This window comes from Argopecten irradians, chromosome 10 (genome assembly GCF_041381155.1).
Source record: "Argopecten irradians isolate NY chromosome 10, Ai_NY, whole genome shotgun sequence".
Taxonomy (NCBI): domain Eukaryota; kingdom Metazoa; phylum Mollusca; class Bivalvia; order Pectinida; family Pectinidae; genus Argopecten; species Argopecten irradians.
Window position 1 is genome coordinate 38,298,191 of NC_091143.1, and position 20,159 is coordinate 38,318,349.

The 20,159-nt window shown below is 36.4% G+C and overlaps 1 protein-coding gene across 1 annotated transcript; it reads left to right on the forward strand.

Annotated features, from left to right (window-relative positions):
- Window positions 1-209: 209 nt before the first annotated feature.
- On the forward strand, window positions 210-16,628 carry LOC138333839 (mesenchyme-specific cell surface glycoprotein-like). Its single transcript, XM_069282462.1, has 11 exons — window positions 210-394; window positions 3,131-3,341; window positions 3,715-3,948; window positions 5,840-6,023; window positions 6,570-6,702; window positions 8,496-8,613; window positions 9,498-9,677; window positions 10,939-11,007; window positions 13,649-13,893; window positions 16,146-16,336; window positions 16,455-16,628. Exons 2-11 carry the CDS (start codon window positions 3,137-3,139, stop codon window positions 16,552-16,554), a joined length of 1,659 nt encoding a protein of 552 aa, XP_069138563.1. The 5' UTR covers window positions 210-394; window positions 3,131-3,136; the 3' UTR covers window positions 16,555-16,628.
- Window positions 16,629-20,159: the final 3,531 nt, after the last annotated feature.

Below are 20,159 nucleotides of genomic sequence, written 5' to 3' on the forward strand. Positions count from 1 at the left end.
GAAATAGTAATTTTGATGACGCTGTGACGTCACGAGACTTTATTGCATGGGTAGCCATGCAATACAGCCTTGGGCGACATGAGTGTATTGCCCGAGACCAGCCAGTGTCTGTAGGTATGAGAGAAAAATATATAAATGAAAAAAATGTTTAACTTCAAATTTCTGGTTATCACTAAAAAAAACTGCCATGGAATAAATATTGGTAATTATTGAGATCTTTTGAAAGCGAGAAATAGAACATTTTTTTTTTCAGATGACAGGATAGGTTCTGGGCCTCTTGTTGATTCACCTGTACCAAAGACACGATTGTCTGGTGGGAAATCCCAGATGACACAACAGATAACCTCAGGACGAACAAAAATTGTCCATTGATTACTTACATCACCGCATAAAGGTAAGGCCAGATTTATTCTAAGTTTGTTTCCCATTTCAGCAGATTGCATTTGGTTACTTTTATAGATTTAATAGCAAAATGAAAGTGTCAATCTCAGCATACAGTATATATGGAAAAGACCGGTATAGGCCTTGCCTGTTGTCCAATCCAATATCGTTAATACATTTTGTATGTAATATACCTTCTTGTATGAATAAATAAAATACTTTTGTTGTTGACAATAAAATATTTTGAAATGAAAATCAGTATACATTTCAGCGTTTGTTAGAAATACTGGCAAATTTTATTCATTTATGGAAGTTAAAAATAGTAAAGGACTGGACCTTTTAATGCGCTATGCGTTACTTTCAATGTCGTTCGGCAGGTTCCCAGAGAGAAATACATGCCAGTATTTTATTACAAAGATTAAGAAGATAGATGCGGTTTTTCTGGTAAACTGAAATCCAATAAATCAGTAGTTTTGTTTTATAAGATGGTGGTCAATCAAGTATTCCTTAAAATTCCCAATAAGATCGATGTAACGTTGAAAATGAACGTCTGTTGTTAAATTGATTTTTGTGACATCGAAGATGGACCATGAATCTCGTTGAAAACTAAACTAATAAGAGCATTTTCAAGAATATGGATCCCGTTGAACAGTGACCCCATAAAATGGTCTCCTTGTATGTAACCCGATTATATAACTAGACTTGTCAAAATTTAAGGTCACGTTTTTATTGTTCGATATGCCAAGATACCGGGACCATATAGCTTTTATAAGATATGTATTGTCTGTTTATTTATATTCAAAGGTAGATGTGTATGATGCCAAATTTCCTGAATAAATCAAGGGACCTAAATAATGGAATAACACCATACAGACTTTTAAAATACTAGCATTAATTCAGATTCTAAAATGGTAAACAATTTTTGCACCCCCTCCCCCCCCCCCCCCCCCCGCCACCCTAAAAAAAAAAAAATACGATTTTCATGCATATCATTATTGTTTGATAATTTACGCTACACGTTAATGAATTTTGAAAAAAAAATCTTTCCGTATATTTGACATTTAAACCTTTAATTTCAATCTGAAGCCTTCCTATTTTCTGTTTCTTTGAAACCTTTGTCATATTTTTTTTTCAAATGTCTATTTGATTACAAAATACATTGAAGAGTGTCTTATATGGTCATACACACACTAATAATACTTCGCATGCTGGTTTTAACTTTTAACCATAGCATGGAGCACCCAATGGGTAAACGTAGGCTTCATCCCGCTACTATTGTCCGGAGATTCTGCAAAACATCTTATGACTGGGCTTCTTGTAATACCTGTCATACCAATGCAAGTGCCTGCTGCGTTCAAGTCGATTGGGCAGGTAAACCGCTTCAGCTTACTTCAACAATGAAGAGACATACAATTCTGCACTTTGTCATCATCTGCCATACTTGATATTGTTTTCTTCTCAATCCTCTTCCCATGGTACTGTCAGTTCTATTGTGATGAGAACTTTTAAATTCACGATTTTAGGACAATATCGGAGAAGACTAGCTTCATGTACAAATACGACTTCATCTCCCACGTCTGTGCTTTGTACATGGAAGATTTGCTTTTCAACTGTTCTTCCCTCATTTCCTCCTCTTTCACAAACCAAACAGAAGGCTGCTTTACAGGGTGTTTTGTCCACTTTCTCCATCTTTCTACCTCCAGGATATAAGCCAACAATCTTAGTACATTATCATACATTCATTATCAGATCCCTAGATTAATAATTCTGAAGTTTGACATTGCAGATATATATTTTTGAATATGAATAAATATGCAACGATATGTCTTGATAAAGGGGCAGATCGCCTCGAAAATTTGACAATTTTGTTTTGTCCACATGGATGGAATTACTTCCTTGTCCCATAGATATGCAATATATATCCTAAGATACTGACGGCCATATTAGTCCGCCATCTTCTTAAATTATAAAAGCATTATATCGCTAATGAATCCTTAAAACTTTTATGTCAATAGTCATTGTATTCGGTTAGAATGTTAAAGAATATATTACAACTTCGCAATTACAGAGGTCAAGAGAACTACACACCCATCTGGATATCATTACATACATGTGTACCAACATGCAATATCCAGCAGGAAACAAAAACTAAGCAAGATATTTATGGTCGGGGCAAAAACTGCTTTTTGGCGTCCAGCTTATACAAAATGATTTATTATAGATTTTGGCGACATTTTGGTCCGCCATGTTAATTTAGCAATGATAAAATATTCTTTTCAAGATATATATTTTTAAAACGTCCGTTCTTTTATTATTTAAGCCATGTACACGTGTATTTGACATTAAACAGGCCTTTGTTTTAAACAAACCTTTATATTGTAATTTTAATCGTTTTTTAGTCATATTTGGAGATACTTTGTCAGCCATCTTGGTTTTCTTTATTAATGTAGTTACTATATTTTACTTCCGTTTTTACCAGTTGTATCTTAGAAATCTTTAAAATGAAATAGATGTTAGTTTTATGTGATTTCTGAAAATTTCAATATTCGGCGGCCAACTTGGAATATTTCAAAAATTTCAAGGGTGACAACTCCACATCTACCTGGACTTTATTATATACAAACCGATAGGCAATATTCGGCAGAGAAAATAATAAATCACAGATATTTGGGTTAGGGCTATTTGGCGTCCGGACTATTAGTATTCTTTAAATCTATATGGTCATTGCTTTTATGCGTGGTAACTTCAGGAGTTGATGTCGAGCTGTTCTGTCAGAAACACCACCATGAAGACGATTTTACTCACCCTTCTGTCTGCATCAACCGCCCTGGCTGCAGTCACCCTCAACACAACTAGCTACATGAAGCTGCCAAGTTGTGAAAGCGGAAGCGAAGACATGTTTCTAGACAGTGCTGTGAAGGCTGTTTTTGATCCAGCTAGCAGATTGCTATACGTTACAGGTTAGTCCAGTCAAATCTCGATAAAGATGCTCCATCGCAGACTTTTGGTATTTTTTCTCTGTCAAAAACAGGAGCAGACAAATCTTCGGTTACAAAAGTTACTTACTTCACACCATTATCACCATTGGAAAATTACTTATTTTAATTCAAGATAAAAATAAAATATAAATATTAATTACGTCCTGGCAAAACTCCATGGCACTATGTCCTATATGGAATTATAAGTACTGATTGTGCATACACCAAATGTAAAATAAACTATTTTACATGGATTTTTGTGTTAATGAGACATACATATACACTATTAAACATCAGTTATGCTCTGTTGGCGATGGAACATCTTTAATTAAACATAACGGATTTTATTTTGAAGGTTCAACATGTTTACATGTGGTTAGCATAGAAAATCCAAGCCGACTGGTTCTTGTATACACGAAGTTTTTTAACAAGGCCAATGACGGGAAAATCGTCGATATAGCTCTATGTGGAAACAAATTAGCTTTGTTGCTTGAGAGTACATTCCAGTATACTGAGGGCCACTTTTACGACTGTACACGCTTCAACTTTAATACTGATCCCCCAGTAGACTGCACCGACGCTATCACAGGTTTGTTTTAACACCAAGTATGTCACTATCGACGGGTGTCAATGAGATATATCTACTGGTCTCAAGGAGAAATGTATGAGTGTCAAGGAGAAATTTATGGGTGTCAAGGAGAAATGTATGGAAGTTAAGGAGAAATGTATGGATGTCAAGGAGAAATGTATTGGTGTCAAGGAGATGTGTATGGGTGTTAAGGATAAATTTATGGGTGTCAAGGAGAAATGTATTGGTGTCAAGGAGATGTGTATGGGTGTCAAGGAGAAATGTATGGGTGTCAAGGATAAATTTATGGGTGTCAGGAAGTGTATGTGTCAAGAGAAATGTATAAGGAAATTAATGGTGTCAAGAAATGTGAGGGTCAAGGAAATGTTGGGTGTAAAGGAAATTATGGTGTCAAGGAGAAATGTATGGGTGTCAAGGAGAAAGGTAATGGGTGTCAAGGAGAAATGTATGGGTGTCAAGGAGATGTGTATGGGTGTTAAGGATAAATTTATGGGTGTCAAGGAGAAATGTGTATGGGTGTCAAGGAGAAATGTATGGGTGTCAAGGAGAAATGTATGGGTGTCAAGGAGATGTGTATGGGTGTCAAGGAGATGTGTGTGGGGGTGTAAGATAAATTTATGGGTGTCAAGGAGAAATGTATGGGTGTCAAGGAGAAATGTATGGGTGTCAAGGAGATGTGTATGGGTGTCAAGGAGATGTGTGTGGTGTTAAGGATAAATTATGTGGGTGTTCAAGGAGAAATGTATGGGTGTCAAGGAGATGTTGGGTGTGAAATGTATGGGTGTCAAGGAGAAATGTAGGTGTCAAGGAGAAATGTATGGGTGTCAAGGAGAAATGTATGGGTGTCAAGGAGAAATGTACCGGCGTAAAATATAAAACTTACTTTAAAACGCTACTTGCCATAGACACCAAATTTGGCTAACAAATCCTTGGGCATAGGGAAACCGAGTTTTAATAAATCTTGGCTTTGAACCCCTTAGGACAGGAAGGGATGACGACAGTGGTGAAAAAAAAATATTTGAGGTGAAGGAAAGAAGTACGAATGTAAAAGACGAAAAAGAAACATTTTATTTAAAGTAAAACATTTTATTTAAAGTAGAGGGGAGTCGTAGCGACCGATCTGTCCTTTTCATCTTTTTGTTGAAATCCTTTCATTTTTAGCTCACCTGGGCCGAAGGGCTGCTAAGGTTTTATCATAACGCGGTGTCCGGTATCCGTCCGTCTGTCCAGTTCCCCGTCCGCCAGTCCGTCAACATTTTCTTGAAATCGCTATTAGTCATAGAACTCTGCTCGGATTATAGCCAAATTTGGCCGGAAACATCCTTGGTCAAAAGGAAATAGAGTTTGGAGATTTTTTGCTCCGAGTATCCAAGGCAGGAGAGTAGGGCCTCATCGGGAAAGCCAGAAACATCAATGGGCGAAGGGGAGCAAAATTTATATAAATCTTGACTTTGAACCTAAGGCAGGGCGGGCATTAAGGTTAAATAGTGGTAAATACTTTAAACCGCTACTAGTCATAAAGGTCTGCATGGATTGCAACTTTGGCCAGAAACAACATTGGGCGAAGGGGAATAGAGTTTGTATAAATCTTGGTTCTGAACCTAGGGCAGGAGCGGGAATTGTGTGAATGGGAAAAGAGTTTGTATAAATCTTGGTTCTGACACCCCTGGAACAGGTACGAAGCCAAATAGAAAAATAAATTAAATCTTTAAAATCATTGAGAAAATAAAACCAGGTGAGCGACAGGCCATCTGGGCATCTTGATATCATGATCACTATAACTAAAAGTTTATAATTAATCAGCCTTAAATCCACTTAATATCATACTTCATTCATTTGTTAAGTTGTGTGTCAAATGTCACTTAAGCTGTGCAACATGTCGGCCTTTCAGTTGGAGAATCTCCAAAGAGCATGGCTTTTACACCTGACTGTTCAAAGTTAGTAGTGGCCAATGAAGGGCGAGCTGGGACACTAAATGGACGACGAACAGATCCCGATGGGTCAATTACAGTGGTCACTATGAATTCCGACCCTTCGTATAGCAGAAAACTATCTTTTACACATTTCAACAATAAGTAAGTAATTAAGCAAATGAGGCGGATGTTTCGCCCCACTTGTAAAGCACGACCTCGTTCCTTGCCTTTTTCAGCTTACCTGGTCCTGAAGACAAAATCATTGTAAGTGGAGATTCAAAATTGTATAAATGGTCTGACAGACCCTACTGGGGGCAGTGGGTGCTTTGGGCCTGAGGGGCGGGGCCAAACGTGATCAATTTTGCTTTTTTAACTTGTATTTTTTTGTAATAATTACTGTAACAGAGTGCAGGATTTTATTAAAATGTAATCGCTCTGGATCTCTAAATTGCTAGTCTGACGCTCAACTGATCGAGCTAAAGAGATGTTCTCTCAAGCCAAAAAGTATATTTCGGCGACAAAGACCTTGGGACCTCTTGTTTAATCAAATGTTAATTGATGACATATGCTTTTGGTGGAGGGCTACATATATGCAAAAATAAACAGCAGTTTCCTAAGATATTCACGTAAAATAAACCATATTTTAATAATTCATTACAAGAATTAGATTTAAACATATTTAACAGAAAGTTGTTTGTATTTTTTCAGCTACTTATCTTATATAGAAAAAGGAGTCCGAAATCCTTTCAGCGATGACGTCACCACGACGTTTTCCCAGGACATTGAGCCGGAAGCGGTTGCCATCAGTGATGATGGCCAATGGGCTTACATTACACTTCCGGTAAATTTCAGTTTGCATGTGGTAAAAATGTGGTTTCGCTTTCTTGTTTGATTTGTTGGTTCTCTCGACATTATGTCGTATTTAGGCAAAAAAAATAATGTCTGTTTAGGCTTAACCGACCGACCTTAATTTGGACCCTCGACCCTATTTTTTCCCCATTTTTATACGAAAAATAAAAAAAGTCGGGATTTCGATCTTAGACTCCGGTTCGGCTTATTATTTTAAAGTGAAAAACACTAAAAAAAAGGAAAAAAATTCCTCCCGACCTACCGACCTGCCAATGTAACCCTAAACAGAGATTTTCTTAGCCTTATCTGTTGTGCCGTCTAGTTTCTTTCTATGATGTACATCAGAGAAGGTTTTTTTTAATAAAGATTTAGTTACACATACATATACCAATGATGACAATGAATTAGTCGACATATTGCGAAATAAAACTAGCTTTTTTTAACATTTGAGCTATCGACCTTATTTACAAATGTTATATGGTCCTATAGCTAGTGATTTACACAAAAAAATATATATATACACACACCTATTATACATCCACGACGAAGTAAATTGGATTGAGTTTGTCGGTGTGTAGACACAACGATCGACCAACTACTTCTCCTTTACTACCGGAGGGGTTTCAATGAAACTTGGTGGCAATATTCCTTATACAATGTATATGAACGTTATCTATATTTGAACAAAGCACCTTCATCCTTTTTTAGCGTTGATACAGAAACGATAAAATGACTACTCCTCATAAACTACTGGATGAATTCGAATGATACTTAATGGAAAATGTCCTTGTAAAGTGTAGATGTGTATAATCTATATCTAAACCACATATCTCCGTCTTTTGCATGATGTCCCTTTATTACAAGCTGGACGGGTACGTGTTAAAATGATAATTTCGAAAGATGAGGAAAGAAAGGTATACATTGGCCTAAATCCATCAAGCCAACACGTTTTTCAATGACTTGTAAAGTGTGGCCTCTTCACCATCAAGATTGACTACAAAAGTATTTCGTACTTAGATGTTGAAATGTTTTTGCTTTTTTGTTTATCTCGATTTTTTTGAACATTTTTGCAATTCATTAAAGAATTCTGTGTCAAGGACAGTAATGTAAATTACTATTTAATCGCAATGCTATTTTTACTATTGCTCTAATCGGCTAACCACGAAAATATCTATCCACGAAATTTTGTCTAAGCTCCTCGAAAGAAAGAACCCACAAATATTTCATGCCAGGCACACACCTAGCCTGTACGTTTTAGTTCAAACGTCATGCGAATTCATGAACATTTTTAAGCAATGGTTTATTTAGCATTAAAACATAACTTTCATGCTGAAAACTTACTAATTATTATTTATTAGATATTCAACTCTTTAATTTACATTTAAACGCTGATTATATGAATCATCCTCTATACTTCAGAGGTAGCTATCACTGACGTCATATCCATCCCAGGGCTATCTCATAGTAAAACTGAAAGCAGTTCTGAAGAAAAGATCTTCCTAAAACAGGCTTGCATATGCTACCTTTGAAAACTACAGAGAGAGCGATGCCAAACTTCAAAGCCACACATTTATCCACAGTATACCGTTATACGATTCTTTTGATGTACATCAAAGGACTGAATTACCTGTGGCTGTTGTTGCCTCCAGTTTTGCTATGAGGTAGTCTAAGGGTGGATATAACGTCAGTGATAGTAACCCCTGCAGTGGTGAGGATGAGGGTCTATAAACTATTAGTATACGGAATGTTGTAAAGGTGAAAAGAATTTCCATTTTGTTTTTGAAGGAAAACAATGCAATGGCGATTATAAATTTGGTGACTGAAGCCTGGGATGATATATATCCATTAGGCACCAAAGCCTGGGGAGGAAGCCGCTTGTTTGATGGCAGCGACATAGACGGAGGTAAGTAATTGATTACTCGAGGGGGGTCAGTTTTATTGATACATTTATTATCATGTAACTATAAGTATTAAAAGTTGGATAACGTTTTCTGTTGTTGGTGATTACCTTCTGTAATTATGGTGATACTAGGTATTAAATGATCTAAAGCACAATGCCTTACAAAGTATGTATTAAAAGTGGTGACGTCATTACGACGTCAATGATTTTCATTTCATACAAACAAAAAACAACAACTTTGGATTGCATGATTGCATGTTTTTGTATAGATTGATATATTTCCGTTGCTTGTGTATGGTATTGCTTTGTTAGTTAAACGTTCTGTTAACATCCAGGGTCATATTCTGTGTGTTTTATTATGTAAATTCGACAGTAGTTTGCAATCGTTATTTGAATTACTGGTTTGCCCAATACAATATCGTATAGATAAAAATGGTCATTTTGAATTGTGCTGCTTTTTATCATCTTATTGTATGGCAATAAAAACCTATTTACTCAAAGCTGTGTAACACATTTTGTATCATTCATAACCAGAGAAGCGTATCAAATAGAAAGAAATAGAAGAAAGCAAGCTAACATAACATGTTCATAACATAACATTAACATGTAGGATTGGTTTCTTCTATTTAAATGCAAGAAGTATCCGCTACAAAGTTTTTAATTTGATATTGATTAATTAACTAAGATTTGAACAACATTTGTGGAAGAAAGTTGATACCTGTTTGAATTAAATCAAATTATTATCATCTTCTAAGCCCATTTTGTTACATTTACTCTGTAAAGTTAATAGCCATCGTATCAGCCAACCAGAGGCGGCGATACTATGTCGTGTGACAAAATGCAGCCAATGAAAATGCTCGTTACAAATACGCTTCTCTGTCCTCCAGGTCCATTTTTGAATTCGTATGATGTTCGCGGGATGTACCAGCCGACAGGAGCTGTGTTCGTTACCACGGGCATATCGTCTTATGTTGTGACGGCCAACACTGGCGCTCCCAAGGTCTACACTACTGCTGAACAAGGGGTCGACTTTACAGATGCGATATCTGCGGCCAACGCAATGGCCAGTGAGTAGATATACATATATAATAGTATAAAACGTGCAAGGAATAATATTGGGGATGTGACAATAGTTGAATACAAGTACAATTCAATTTTGTGTCACAAAAATCAGTTTTGTCACCGAATCCAAATATGGATATGCAAATGAAATGTCTCATCACGATTTTGTAACGTGGCCTCTCAATGGATATAGTGACTGTTGGTATGGCACGCGCACACGGTGTTAAACCAATGTGTGATTACATAATGGATAGGCTGCAAGCACCTGTATTTGTATCATCCGTTTAATTTTTGTGGATGTTTAATATACTTACAGTGATCAGCAGAATATGTCCCAACTTCTTGTGAAAGACGCATGTCCTAAAATATCATTTATTAGGCCTATTAGAAGAGGAAGGAGGTTACGATATCAAATGCAAGCCTATTAGGTACATACAGAAATGGATAATCTATGGAAAATACTAGTAGTCTTTCATGGGAAATGCACATGAATTGTCATAAGCGTAATGATTACATATATATATTCATCAAATACTCGTTCACTATCATAACTTCAAAGTATGGTTACCCTTCGCCAAAGAATGAGTAAACTGTAAGCGTTTCAACAGATCGGTTAGGAGCTTACAAGTAAAGGTCAAACATGGACTTATTTGCATACTGAATTGACGAAAATTTGTCATAACAACAGGATTTTTGTCCGCTGAAATATAATTTTTGTTATTTTTGTCATTACGGAAATGAAGTTGTTATAAAAAAAACATTGTTTGTTAGACGAAAATGATTTTGTTACGACAGAATTCAATTTGGTGTTCACAAAATGGAATTTTGTCTACAAAATTGAATTTTGTCTTGACTTTTGTCCACTGAAAGATTGTTTGTATAACAAAACTTATTTTTGTAATATGTTATAAATTTTGTTAATCTGAACTCATTTTTTTTACCATAATTCATTTTTGTCTACATAAAATCTGATTTCGTGTACAAAATCACAAGTGTCCCATTTGGCGCCCCGTTTTTGAAACATATCTGACAGAAACGTGGTGGAAATATATAATAATAGATAATTATATCTAATCCATTCGACTCACATGAAATACCTGAAAGTCTGAATGGGAATGTGAGTATACCCTAAAACTAGTTCCATTCTACATCACGTGACATTTTACCTGCAGAACATATTTAGCTCGAGTCAGCGCTGTGTATTATGTGTGGCCTTTAGCTATGCATGAGGAAAGTGAACTTACCTTTTTGTTTTGTTCTCTGCAGATAACCTTATTGACCAAACAGAGATATCCGGTTCCCTTGCTCTCGATTTGTCTTCTGATTACAGACTAGGTAAGCGATAAAGTGTAAATAAGTCAGTGTTAAATAGTATATCTGAGGTAAGTAATATTATGTAAATAAGTTAATTGTATTGGGTATCTATAATGTCAGATGAGTTATTCAGTAAGTAGTATGGTGTAACAAGTAAATTGTATTGAGTATCTAGAATGTCAGATGAGCTAAGTAACATTATGTAAATAAGTAAATTGTATTGGGTATCTAGAATGTCAGATGAGCTAAGTAACATTGTGTAAATAAGTAAATTGTATTTGGTATCTAGAATGTCAGATGAGCTAAGTAACATTGTGTAAATAAGTAAATTGTATTTGGTATCTAGAATGTCAGATGAGCTAAGTAACATTGTGTAAATAAGTAAATTGTATTTGGTATCTAGAATGTCAGATGAGCTAAGTAACATTAGTAACATTGTGTAAATAAGCAAATTGTATTGGGTATCTAGAATGTCAGATGAGCTATAACATTGTGTAAATAATTTATTGTATTGGGTATCAAGAATGTCAGATGAGCTAAGTAACATTGTGTAAATAATTTATTGTATTGGCTATCTAGAATGTCAGATGAGCTAATTAACATTGTGTAAATAAGTAAATTGTAGGTATCTAGAATGTCAGATGAGCTAAGTAACATTGTGTAAATAAGTAAATTGTATTGGGTATCTAGAATGTCAGATGAGCTAAGTAACATTGTGTAAATAAGGTATCTAGAATGTCAGATGAGCTAAGTAACATTGTGTAAATAAGTTAATTGTATTGGCTATCTAGAATGTCAGATGAGCTAAGTAACATTGTGTAAATAAGTTAATTGTATTGGGTATCTAGAATGTCAGATGAGCGAGCTAAGTAACATTATGTAAATAAGTAAATTGCATTGGGTATCTAGAATGTCAGATGAGCTAAGTAATATTATGTAAATAAGTAAATTGCATTGGGTTATTGGGTATCTAGAATGTCAGATGAGCTAAGTAACATTGTGTAAATAAGTAAATTGTATTTGGTATCTAGAATGTCAGATGAGCTAAGTAACATTATGTAAATAAGTAAATTGTATTGGGTATCTAGAATGTCAGATGAGCTAAGTAACATTATGTAAATAAGTAAATTGTATTGGGTATCTAGAATGTCAGATGAGCTAAGTAACATTGTGTAAAAAAGTCAATGTGAATGGGTGAACACATAACTTGGAAACACTGCACTGTAGATATGAATATACATTGTACTTGATTCGTGAGTATGATTATTACGGCGTATATAACTTTAAGATAGAAAGCTTACCCCTCGGGTTTAGATTCTCCTGTCTCACTCCGAAGAGTTGAAGGATTCTAATAATCTTACCTTATGGTAAAACAAACTACGCGAGAATTTTGCATTTTTTCAACAATTATATGAGGTTATCATTGCTTGCATTGTCGACACATCATTATTGGAGACACAAATTAAAGTTGCGCACGGGGTAAGAGAAAAAAAAATTAACCCTCTTTGGTGTGAGGCAGGAGATCTCCATCCTCGATATAATATTCTTAAGCTGTCAAACACTCGCCACAGGTTTAGATTCTCCTGTCCCCTGCCACAGCCTTGTGTTTGACAGCTTAAAAGTCGTAGCCTTGGGTTGATATCATCCATTATCCCGCCTCAGACAAGGATCTTGTATTCCTATTGGTTAAAATGTCGTCACGTGATATCCCAGATATAGTCGTATCAGGTTAGTAGAAATCGTATCAGGTTTGGACGACGATAGAGTTATCGTTCCTTGCCCCTAACGTCATTAGCAACAAGATGGCGGTCAAGTAACGCTTCGCGACGACGGCACTGAAAGTGATGAAGACAAAATATTTGAATGATAGCGCTGATGATCGTTTTCAAAGCAAACCGGAATCGGCAACACTTATTTAGGATTATTTAGCAGAAATGGACCATGACAACGCATTCTAGTCTTCAATGAGGTGAAGTTTTGAGTCGTTTTGGTTTCCATACTCCGTGCATTATTTGCATTTTGCAGTTACTTCATCGAAAGGGTCCTCGACGGGATAAATTCGTTACACAGTTTGTTAGTGAGCTAATACGGAAAAAAATATTGGGTCTAAAATAACATGTATCAGGCTCGGCTTCGCCTCTCCCGATACAAGTTTATTTTAGACCCAATATTTTTCCGTATTAGGTCACTAACAAACTGTGTAACTAATAGTCTAATCCCAATACTTGCTATCGCGATTAAGCAGGATTTAATCCCCTTGTTTGTAACTCACCTTTTTGGAGAGTTCCACTAATCGCGATAACAAGTATTTGATTGAATTATTAGTTTATTATATTAGCTCTTGATAGAAGTTGTATTTATTATGGCAGAAAACACGGTAGATACATGTAGCAAAAAGGAAAAGCTACAGTCAATTGGGTATATTTCTACGACTTCAGACGTCAAAATTAAATATAAAAAAACATCAATTCGTATGTCACCTTTTTATAAAACATTGTTAAAGTCCGCCATGACGATTTAGAATCTGCTATCTTAACCACATTTGTCGGTATGTTACTGTTCGAAAACTTCCTCCAGCGTTCAGAAAAGTGTCAATCGAGTTGATCTTAGGCGATGGTGTTCTTACCTGGCCTCATTTGTTGATCTTAACAATTTTTTATAGGTAGACTCCTCATCAGCAATAGAGATGGGAGGAGCGAGACCATCAATACCCTAATTAAAACTGTCCATTTGTTCGGTGGTCGAGACATAGGATTTTTTAACACAGCCACAAAAACTTTTTCCTTCACCACAAACGATGACCTGGAGAAAAAGGCACAAGAACGCTATCCTGCGGTTTTTAATGGCGACTGTTCTAACGCGTCTGTGTCCCCAGCTGCCGAGATGGACAGCAGATCGATCAAATTGGTAAAGCATTCAAACAGTTTTTAGCTCACCTGGCCCGAAGGGCCGGTGAGCTTATGTCATGGCGCGGCGTCCGTCGTCCGTCGTCCGTCCGTCGTCCGTCCGTCCGTCAACATTTCCTTTAAATCGCTACTAGTCATAGAGTTCTGCATGGATTGTAACCAAATTTGGCCACAAACATCCTTGGGGGAGGGGAAACAGAACTTGTATAAATTTTGGCTCTGTCCCCCCCCGGGGCAGGAGGGGCGGGGCCCAATAGGGGAAATAGAGGTAAATCCTATAAATCGCTACTTGTCCTAGAGTTCTGCATGGATTGTAACCAAATTTGGCCACAAACATCCTTGGGGGAGGGGGAACAGAACTTGTATAAATTTTGGCTCTGGTCCCCCGGGGGCAGGAGGGGCGGGGCCCAATAGGGGAAATAGAGGTAAATCCTTTAAATCGCTACTAGTCATAGAGTTCTGAATGGAATGTAACCAAATTTGGCCACAAACATCCTCTGGGGAAGGGGAACAGAACTTGTATACATTTTGGCTCTGGTACCCCGGGGGCAGGAGGGGCGGGGCCCAATAGGGGAAATAGAGGTAAATCCTTTAAATCGCTACTTGTCGTAGAGTTCTAAATGGAATGTAACCAAATTTGGCCACAAACATCCTTGGGGGAAGGGGAACAGAACTTGTATAAATTTTGGCTCTGACCCCCCGGGGGCAGGAGGGGCGGGGCCCAATAGGGGAAATAGAGGTAAATCCTTTAAATCGCTACTAGTCATAGAGTTCTGAATGGAATGTAACCAAATTTGGCCACAAACATCCTTTGGGGAAGGGGAACAGAACTTGTATAAATTTTGGCTCTGGTCCCCGGGGGTAGGAGGGGCGGGGCCCAATAGGGGTAATAGAGGTAAATCCTTTAAATCGCTACTAGTCATAGAGTTCTGAATGGAATGTAACCAAATTTGGCCACAAACATCCTTTGGGGAAGGGGAACAGAACTTAATTTTGGCTCTGACCTCCTGGGGGCGTTAGGGGTGGGGCCCAATAAGGGGATTTAGAGGTTAATATTAAAATTCCTTCAGAAAAGAAACAATGAACCTGTATTCAGAACATTACTTGGCATTACAAACCAGATGAGCGATACAGGCCCTCTAAGCCTCTTGTTTATGTTCGGAATTTCAATCCGTTTACTATGGACAAAATTATGATCAAAGATGTAAGAACTAGATCAAAAGATGGATTGACTAGGTCAAAGAGTTTAAGGACTAGGTCAAAAGATATATGGACTAGGTCAAAAAGTTATAATGACTAGGTCAAAGGGTGTAAGGACTAGGTCAAAATGTTATAATGACTAGGTCAAAAGATGTAAGGACTAGGTCAAAAGGTGTAAGGAGTCAAACTAAGGACTAGGTCAAAAGGTGTAAGGACTAGGTCAAAAGGTGTAACTTGACTAGATCAAAAGGTTTAAGGACTAGGTCAAAAGGTGTAAGGACTAGTTAAAAAAGGTGTAAGGACTAGGTCAAAAGGTGTAAGGACTAGGTCAAAGATGTAAGGACAAGATCGAAAGGTGTAAGGACTAGATCAAAAGGTGCAAGGACTAGGTCAAAAGGTGTAAGGACTAGGTCAAAAAGTGTAAGGACTAGGTCAAAAAGTGTAAGGACTAGATCAAAAAGTGTAAGGACTAGGTAAAAAGGTGTTAGGACTAGGTAAAAAGGTGAAAGGACTAGGTCAAAAGGTGTAAGGACTAGGTCAAAAGGTGTAAGGACGAGGTCAAAAAGTGTAAGGACTATATCAAAAAGTGTGAGGACTAGGTCAAAAGGTGTAAGGGCTAGGTAAAGGGTGTTAGAACTAGGTCAAAAGGTGTAACTTGACTAGATAAAAAGGTGTAAGGACTAGGTCAAAAGGTGTAAGGACAAGGTCAAAAGGTGTAAGGACTAAACCTAAGGGTGTTAAAACTAGGTCAAAGGATTAAGGACTAGGTTAAGAGTGTAAGGACTAGGTTAAGAGTGTAAGGACCAGGGCAAAGGATGTAATACATGTATATTATAGACGTACAATTTGACTTCATAGGTCCTTTTATGCATTTCTTTAATAGAAAGTCGGAGAAAAGGTGAGCATTTTCAGCCTATTTGAATTATTTGTATTTATACAAACATTTTTTTATATACGTTGACTGTCAGATGACACGTTTCCATACATATGTGTTTGGCACGTGCTTTAAATACAGACGGACATTTATTTTCTGTTTCCTTTTTATGTTCTTAGGGTCCAGAGCCAAATGTCGTGGTGGCTGGAACATTCAATAGGGTACCTCTTATTGCAGCCGCTACGCGCAACGGTTTGATATATTTGTACTCAATGGCCTTCGACTCCCCATTTTACGAGAGTGTGTATAGATACGGAGATCCTAATGAAAGTTGGGACCAAAATCAGGACGGACTCATTTCGGACATGGGGTAAGATTTGTTTTATTACTGAGAACGGTAATTCAAAAGAGCCGCGTCATGCAATGGTAGTATGTAATTAGCTATTTGAAGGATGTTTTTATGGATTTGATAAAATTCTAATTTTCAGCTACATCAATGAAAATGTTCTCGCTGGTGGTAGACCCCATCTCTTTGTGGTCAGCAAAGGAACTGGTTCTATCAGCTTAAAAGAAATTAGAAGTGAATAATTCTCTATTTGGTTAAATCTTTTCTGATTTTTTTATGTACATACACTTACATGAATAAAGCGTACGGCTCTATTCGTCTTCTTCGCACTTCCTTTCTCACCAACCTTACTGCTGACCATTTCCTCGGAGGCTTAGATTTATGTTCTATCAGTTTTCTGACCCCTGTGTATATTGAGAGTTATATCAGTTTTCTGACCCCTGTGTATGTTGAGAGTATTTTTTAGCGAGTATGCTGTATCTAATAGTCATCCTCGATACTCCAGGGCTTCCGATCACTTACGATCTCTACACCCCTGGACTATCTCATAGTGAAATTGAAGGCAGCTCAGCGGAAAACATTTGACCAATCACAGGCTAGCAAATATTTCATTTGAAGACTATAGAGAGAGCGACGCCTAACATCAAAGCGACAGAGTCAACCACAGTGTACCGTTATACGGCTCTTTTGATGTACATCAAATGACTAAGTTACCTGTTCTATTCTGTTGCCTCCAGTTTTACTATGAGATAGTCCAGGGGTGTAGAGATCGTAAGTGATCGGAACCCCAGGAAGATCGAGGATGGCTGAATCTAAACATCTCTACAACCACATTTGTTAAGGTCGTGTATACATGTAGTTCAACTACATTATATTGCAATGCTGTCCTTCAAAAGTGGATATAATAACTGTTGAAATGACTGGCAGAATGGTTTATTAATATCATCATTATTTTGTTTCACTTAAGCATTGAAGTCACTACTTTTTAATTTCATCGGGGTATGAAAGCAATTTTGTTTGCAAAGTGTGTGAATCGCTCTCACAAAAAGTTTGCAAACAAAATTTATTTCATACCCCGATGAAGTTAAAAAATAGTGACTTCAATGCTTATAATTAATTTTCCCGGTTACTTTATAAAATGAAATACGTTTACACGTACGATTCCATTGATTTTTTCCAAGGGATTATTTTTTCTTAATCGATACGCAACGTCAATATTTCTATTGTGACGCCACGATAACGTCAGGTTTCCGCGCCATTCTCGGAATTATTTTGTCATCGTGGAATGAAAAAAAAATAATAGGCCAACCAGAAAGACAGAAAAAAAAAGAGAAAATTGATTATAAATAATTGAAATGAAATATTTATTTTGTAATTTCTTCGAATTGTTAAATTACCAACATCAATGTATATACAATACCATTTTCTCAGGCTTTTAAACCATCGACCTTATCAAGTCACATTGTCAGTTCTTGACTTCACTTTCTTTTGTAGCAAATAAAAAAATGCGATACTTGTAAACCTTTTCTGTATTATGTTTAATAGCGATAAAGTAATGCATCAATATCATCTCCTTGCGGTTTACCCTTTAATTATTTGACAGACATTGTTGCCCCTATTTTTCAACTTATTGCAACATGACCTGGTTTATTACATGTCATACACATAACCTTAAATCTGCCTGATGTTGAAGTTTGATATATTTCATAACAATCTTTGTTTAAAGACCCACTACCTTTACGAAACATTACACAATCTTTAAAACAACAAGAGGCCCAAGAGGCCTTGACGGTCACATGACTTAAACCCCTTCTCCGGGGGAAACCTGAGACCCACGGGTCATATAATTCACAATTTTTGTAGAGGGCTTTAACTTTCTATCTATGAAGAGTATTTGATTCTACCACATATGTGAGTGGAGAAGAAGGTTTTTGAAATTTTAGTCAATTTTACCCCTTTTGGCCCCTCCCACAACCCCGGGTGGGTTCTTATAATTCACAATCTTAATTGGCCTTATGCCTTAGAACGTTTTGCAAAATTTCATTGAAATTGCTTCAGCAGTTTTTGAAAAGAAGTGAAAATGTAAATTGTTTACGAACACACGACGCACGACAACGGACAAAAGGCGATTAGAATATAGGTCACTGGAGACTTCGTCTCAGGTGACCTAATAAAAGCGTATGGAAATGACTAAGAATGAGGTTACAACAACAAGCAAATGACATTTCCTGCGTAATATATGTTAATATAAGATTCATTTCGCTGTTTTGCAATCTGACGCAGTGATAATCAACTAACGCGCGGTAATTAGGACGACCTGCGTTATGAAAATTAACATTCAATTTATTTTAATTACAATGTTCACAAGGCGATGATAAGTATATTATTAACGGTAAGCTAGTAACTTTTTCAGCTCTACAAAATTATCAATCTCTTTTTACATTCCAATTTTAAAAATCAAAAGCCGTTTCGGAAAGGTAATGGGCCTAACAGTTATAGCACAAAGAAAGATTTAAGTAGCAACAAAATGGATACGTAATGGCTACAGGTAATGAAGTGTATGTCAATATTTGGGAATGGACTTATTCAATAATGGAGTATGTATACTGTAAATGACATAAAACCAAATGAATAAATAAAACCTGAAGAAAAACGCCTCCATTTATATCAAACTAGTTTACTGTATGTCAATGGCCCTTTGTGTGATAAGGTCATAAAATAGATGCAAACGTGAGAAAAATACTTTTTTTAAAAATTAATTTTTGAAAATACTATGTTTTCAATTTATTTGATTTTCAACACATCGATGTATCATGATAAAGAAAAATAATTATAGATTGTAATTTGGTTTTGTCAAAATTCGAGCAAACACACAAATGACCTCCATGTGTAAGCTTTCATAATACTTATCTGTCATGGCCGCTAGAGGGTGCTCAAACTTATGTCCCTCTTTTAACATTTCATTTATTTATGAAACTAATACGGAAATTATCCAAACTTACTGTCTGTACTATATTCATGGGCGTGACTAAGGACTCCATGTTATTTGAGATTCTGCAACAACGAGTCAGGAGGTTTGAAATCATATGATGGCATCAAGCGTCGAGTTGAGTGTATCTTAGCAACGATAATGCTTACGGTACCAAAAGTTCTAAATTTTGAATTACATGTAATTATTGTCTTGTTGACGAAAATGATGATCGTTTAGATTGCAACATTCCATCGTCTGTCTTATCAGCCATTGTTTGTAACGTCATATTGAATGACACTTATCACCATTCAATAGTGCTAAAACATTCATCATTTCTAACCCAGTACACAATACAATTTCACATTTTTTTTTAAATCGAGAACTAAATCAACTCTCCGTTATCGGATCTACAAGTACACCTTTACCTATAACTATAAACAGACCTCTCCACTATCAGTTACATTACATAAGATGTTTTTTGTAATCTGATACACAGAAAACACAACAGAGAATGTTGATGTATATTAACTATAGTGACCTCTAAGCAGTCCGACAATATTTTCACTCAATATTGACTAATTAGAACAAAGCATTTATAGTGACAATATCGTTTTGGTGGGAATGACTGTTTTTGAAATAACACACGAAAACATAATACATTTTTTGTATATCTTTACAATTTTTGTACATTTTTAATTGTTGGAGCATAAAATTGATGCTTATTGGAATATATATACAGGTACCAGTTGACCAAATTTAGACGCAGATGAAAAAATTATATAAATAAAGGATCTTACATGTGTGGATATGTAATATGAAATGTATCGAACGAGTGCAATTATTTGATATGCCACATGGCAGACTTCTCTGTCCTAC

Excerpts from the sequence above, each read along its gene's own strand:
- LOC138333839 (XM_069282462.1), top strand. The coding sequence starts at position 3,137 with ATGTCGAGCTGTTCTGTCAGAAACACCACCATGAAGACGATTTTACTC. Across the intron at positions 9,678-10,938 it reads TGCGGCCAACGCAATGGCCA|ATAACCTTATTGACCAAACA; the intron begins GTGAGTAGATAT and ends TGTTCTCTGCAG. Across the intron at positions 16,337-16,454 it reads GGACTCATTTCGGACATGGG|CTACATCAATGAAAATGTTC; the intron begins GTAAGATTTGTT and ends TCTAATTTTCAG.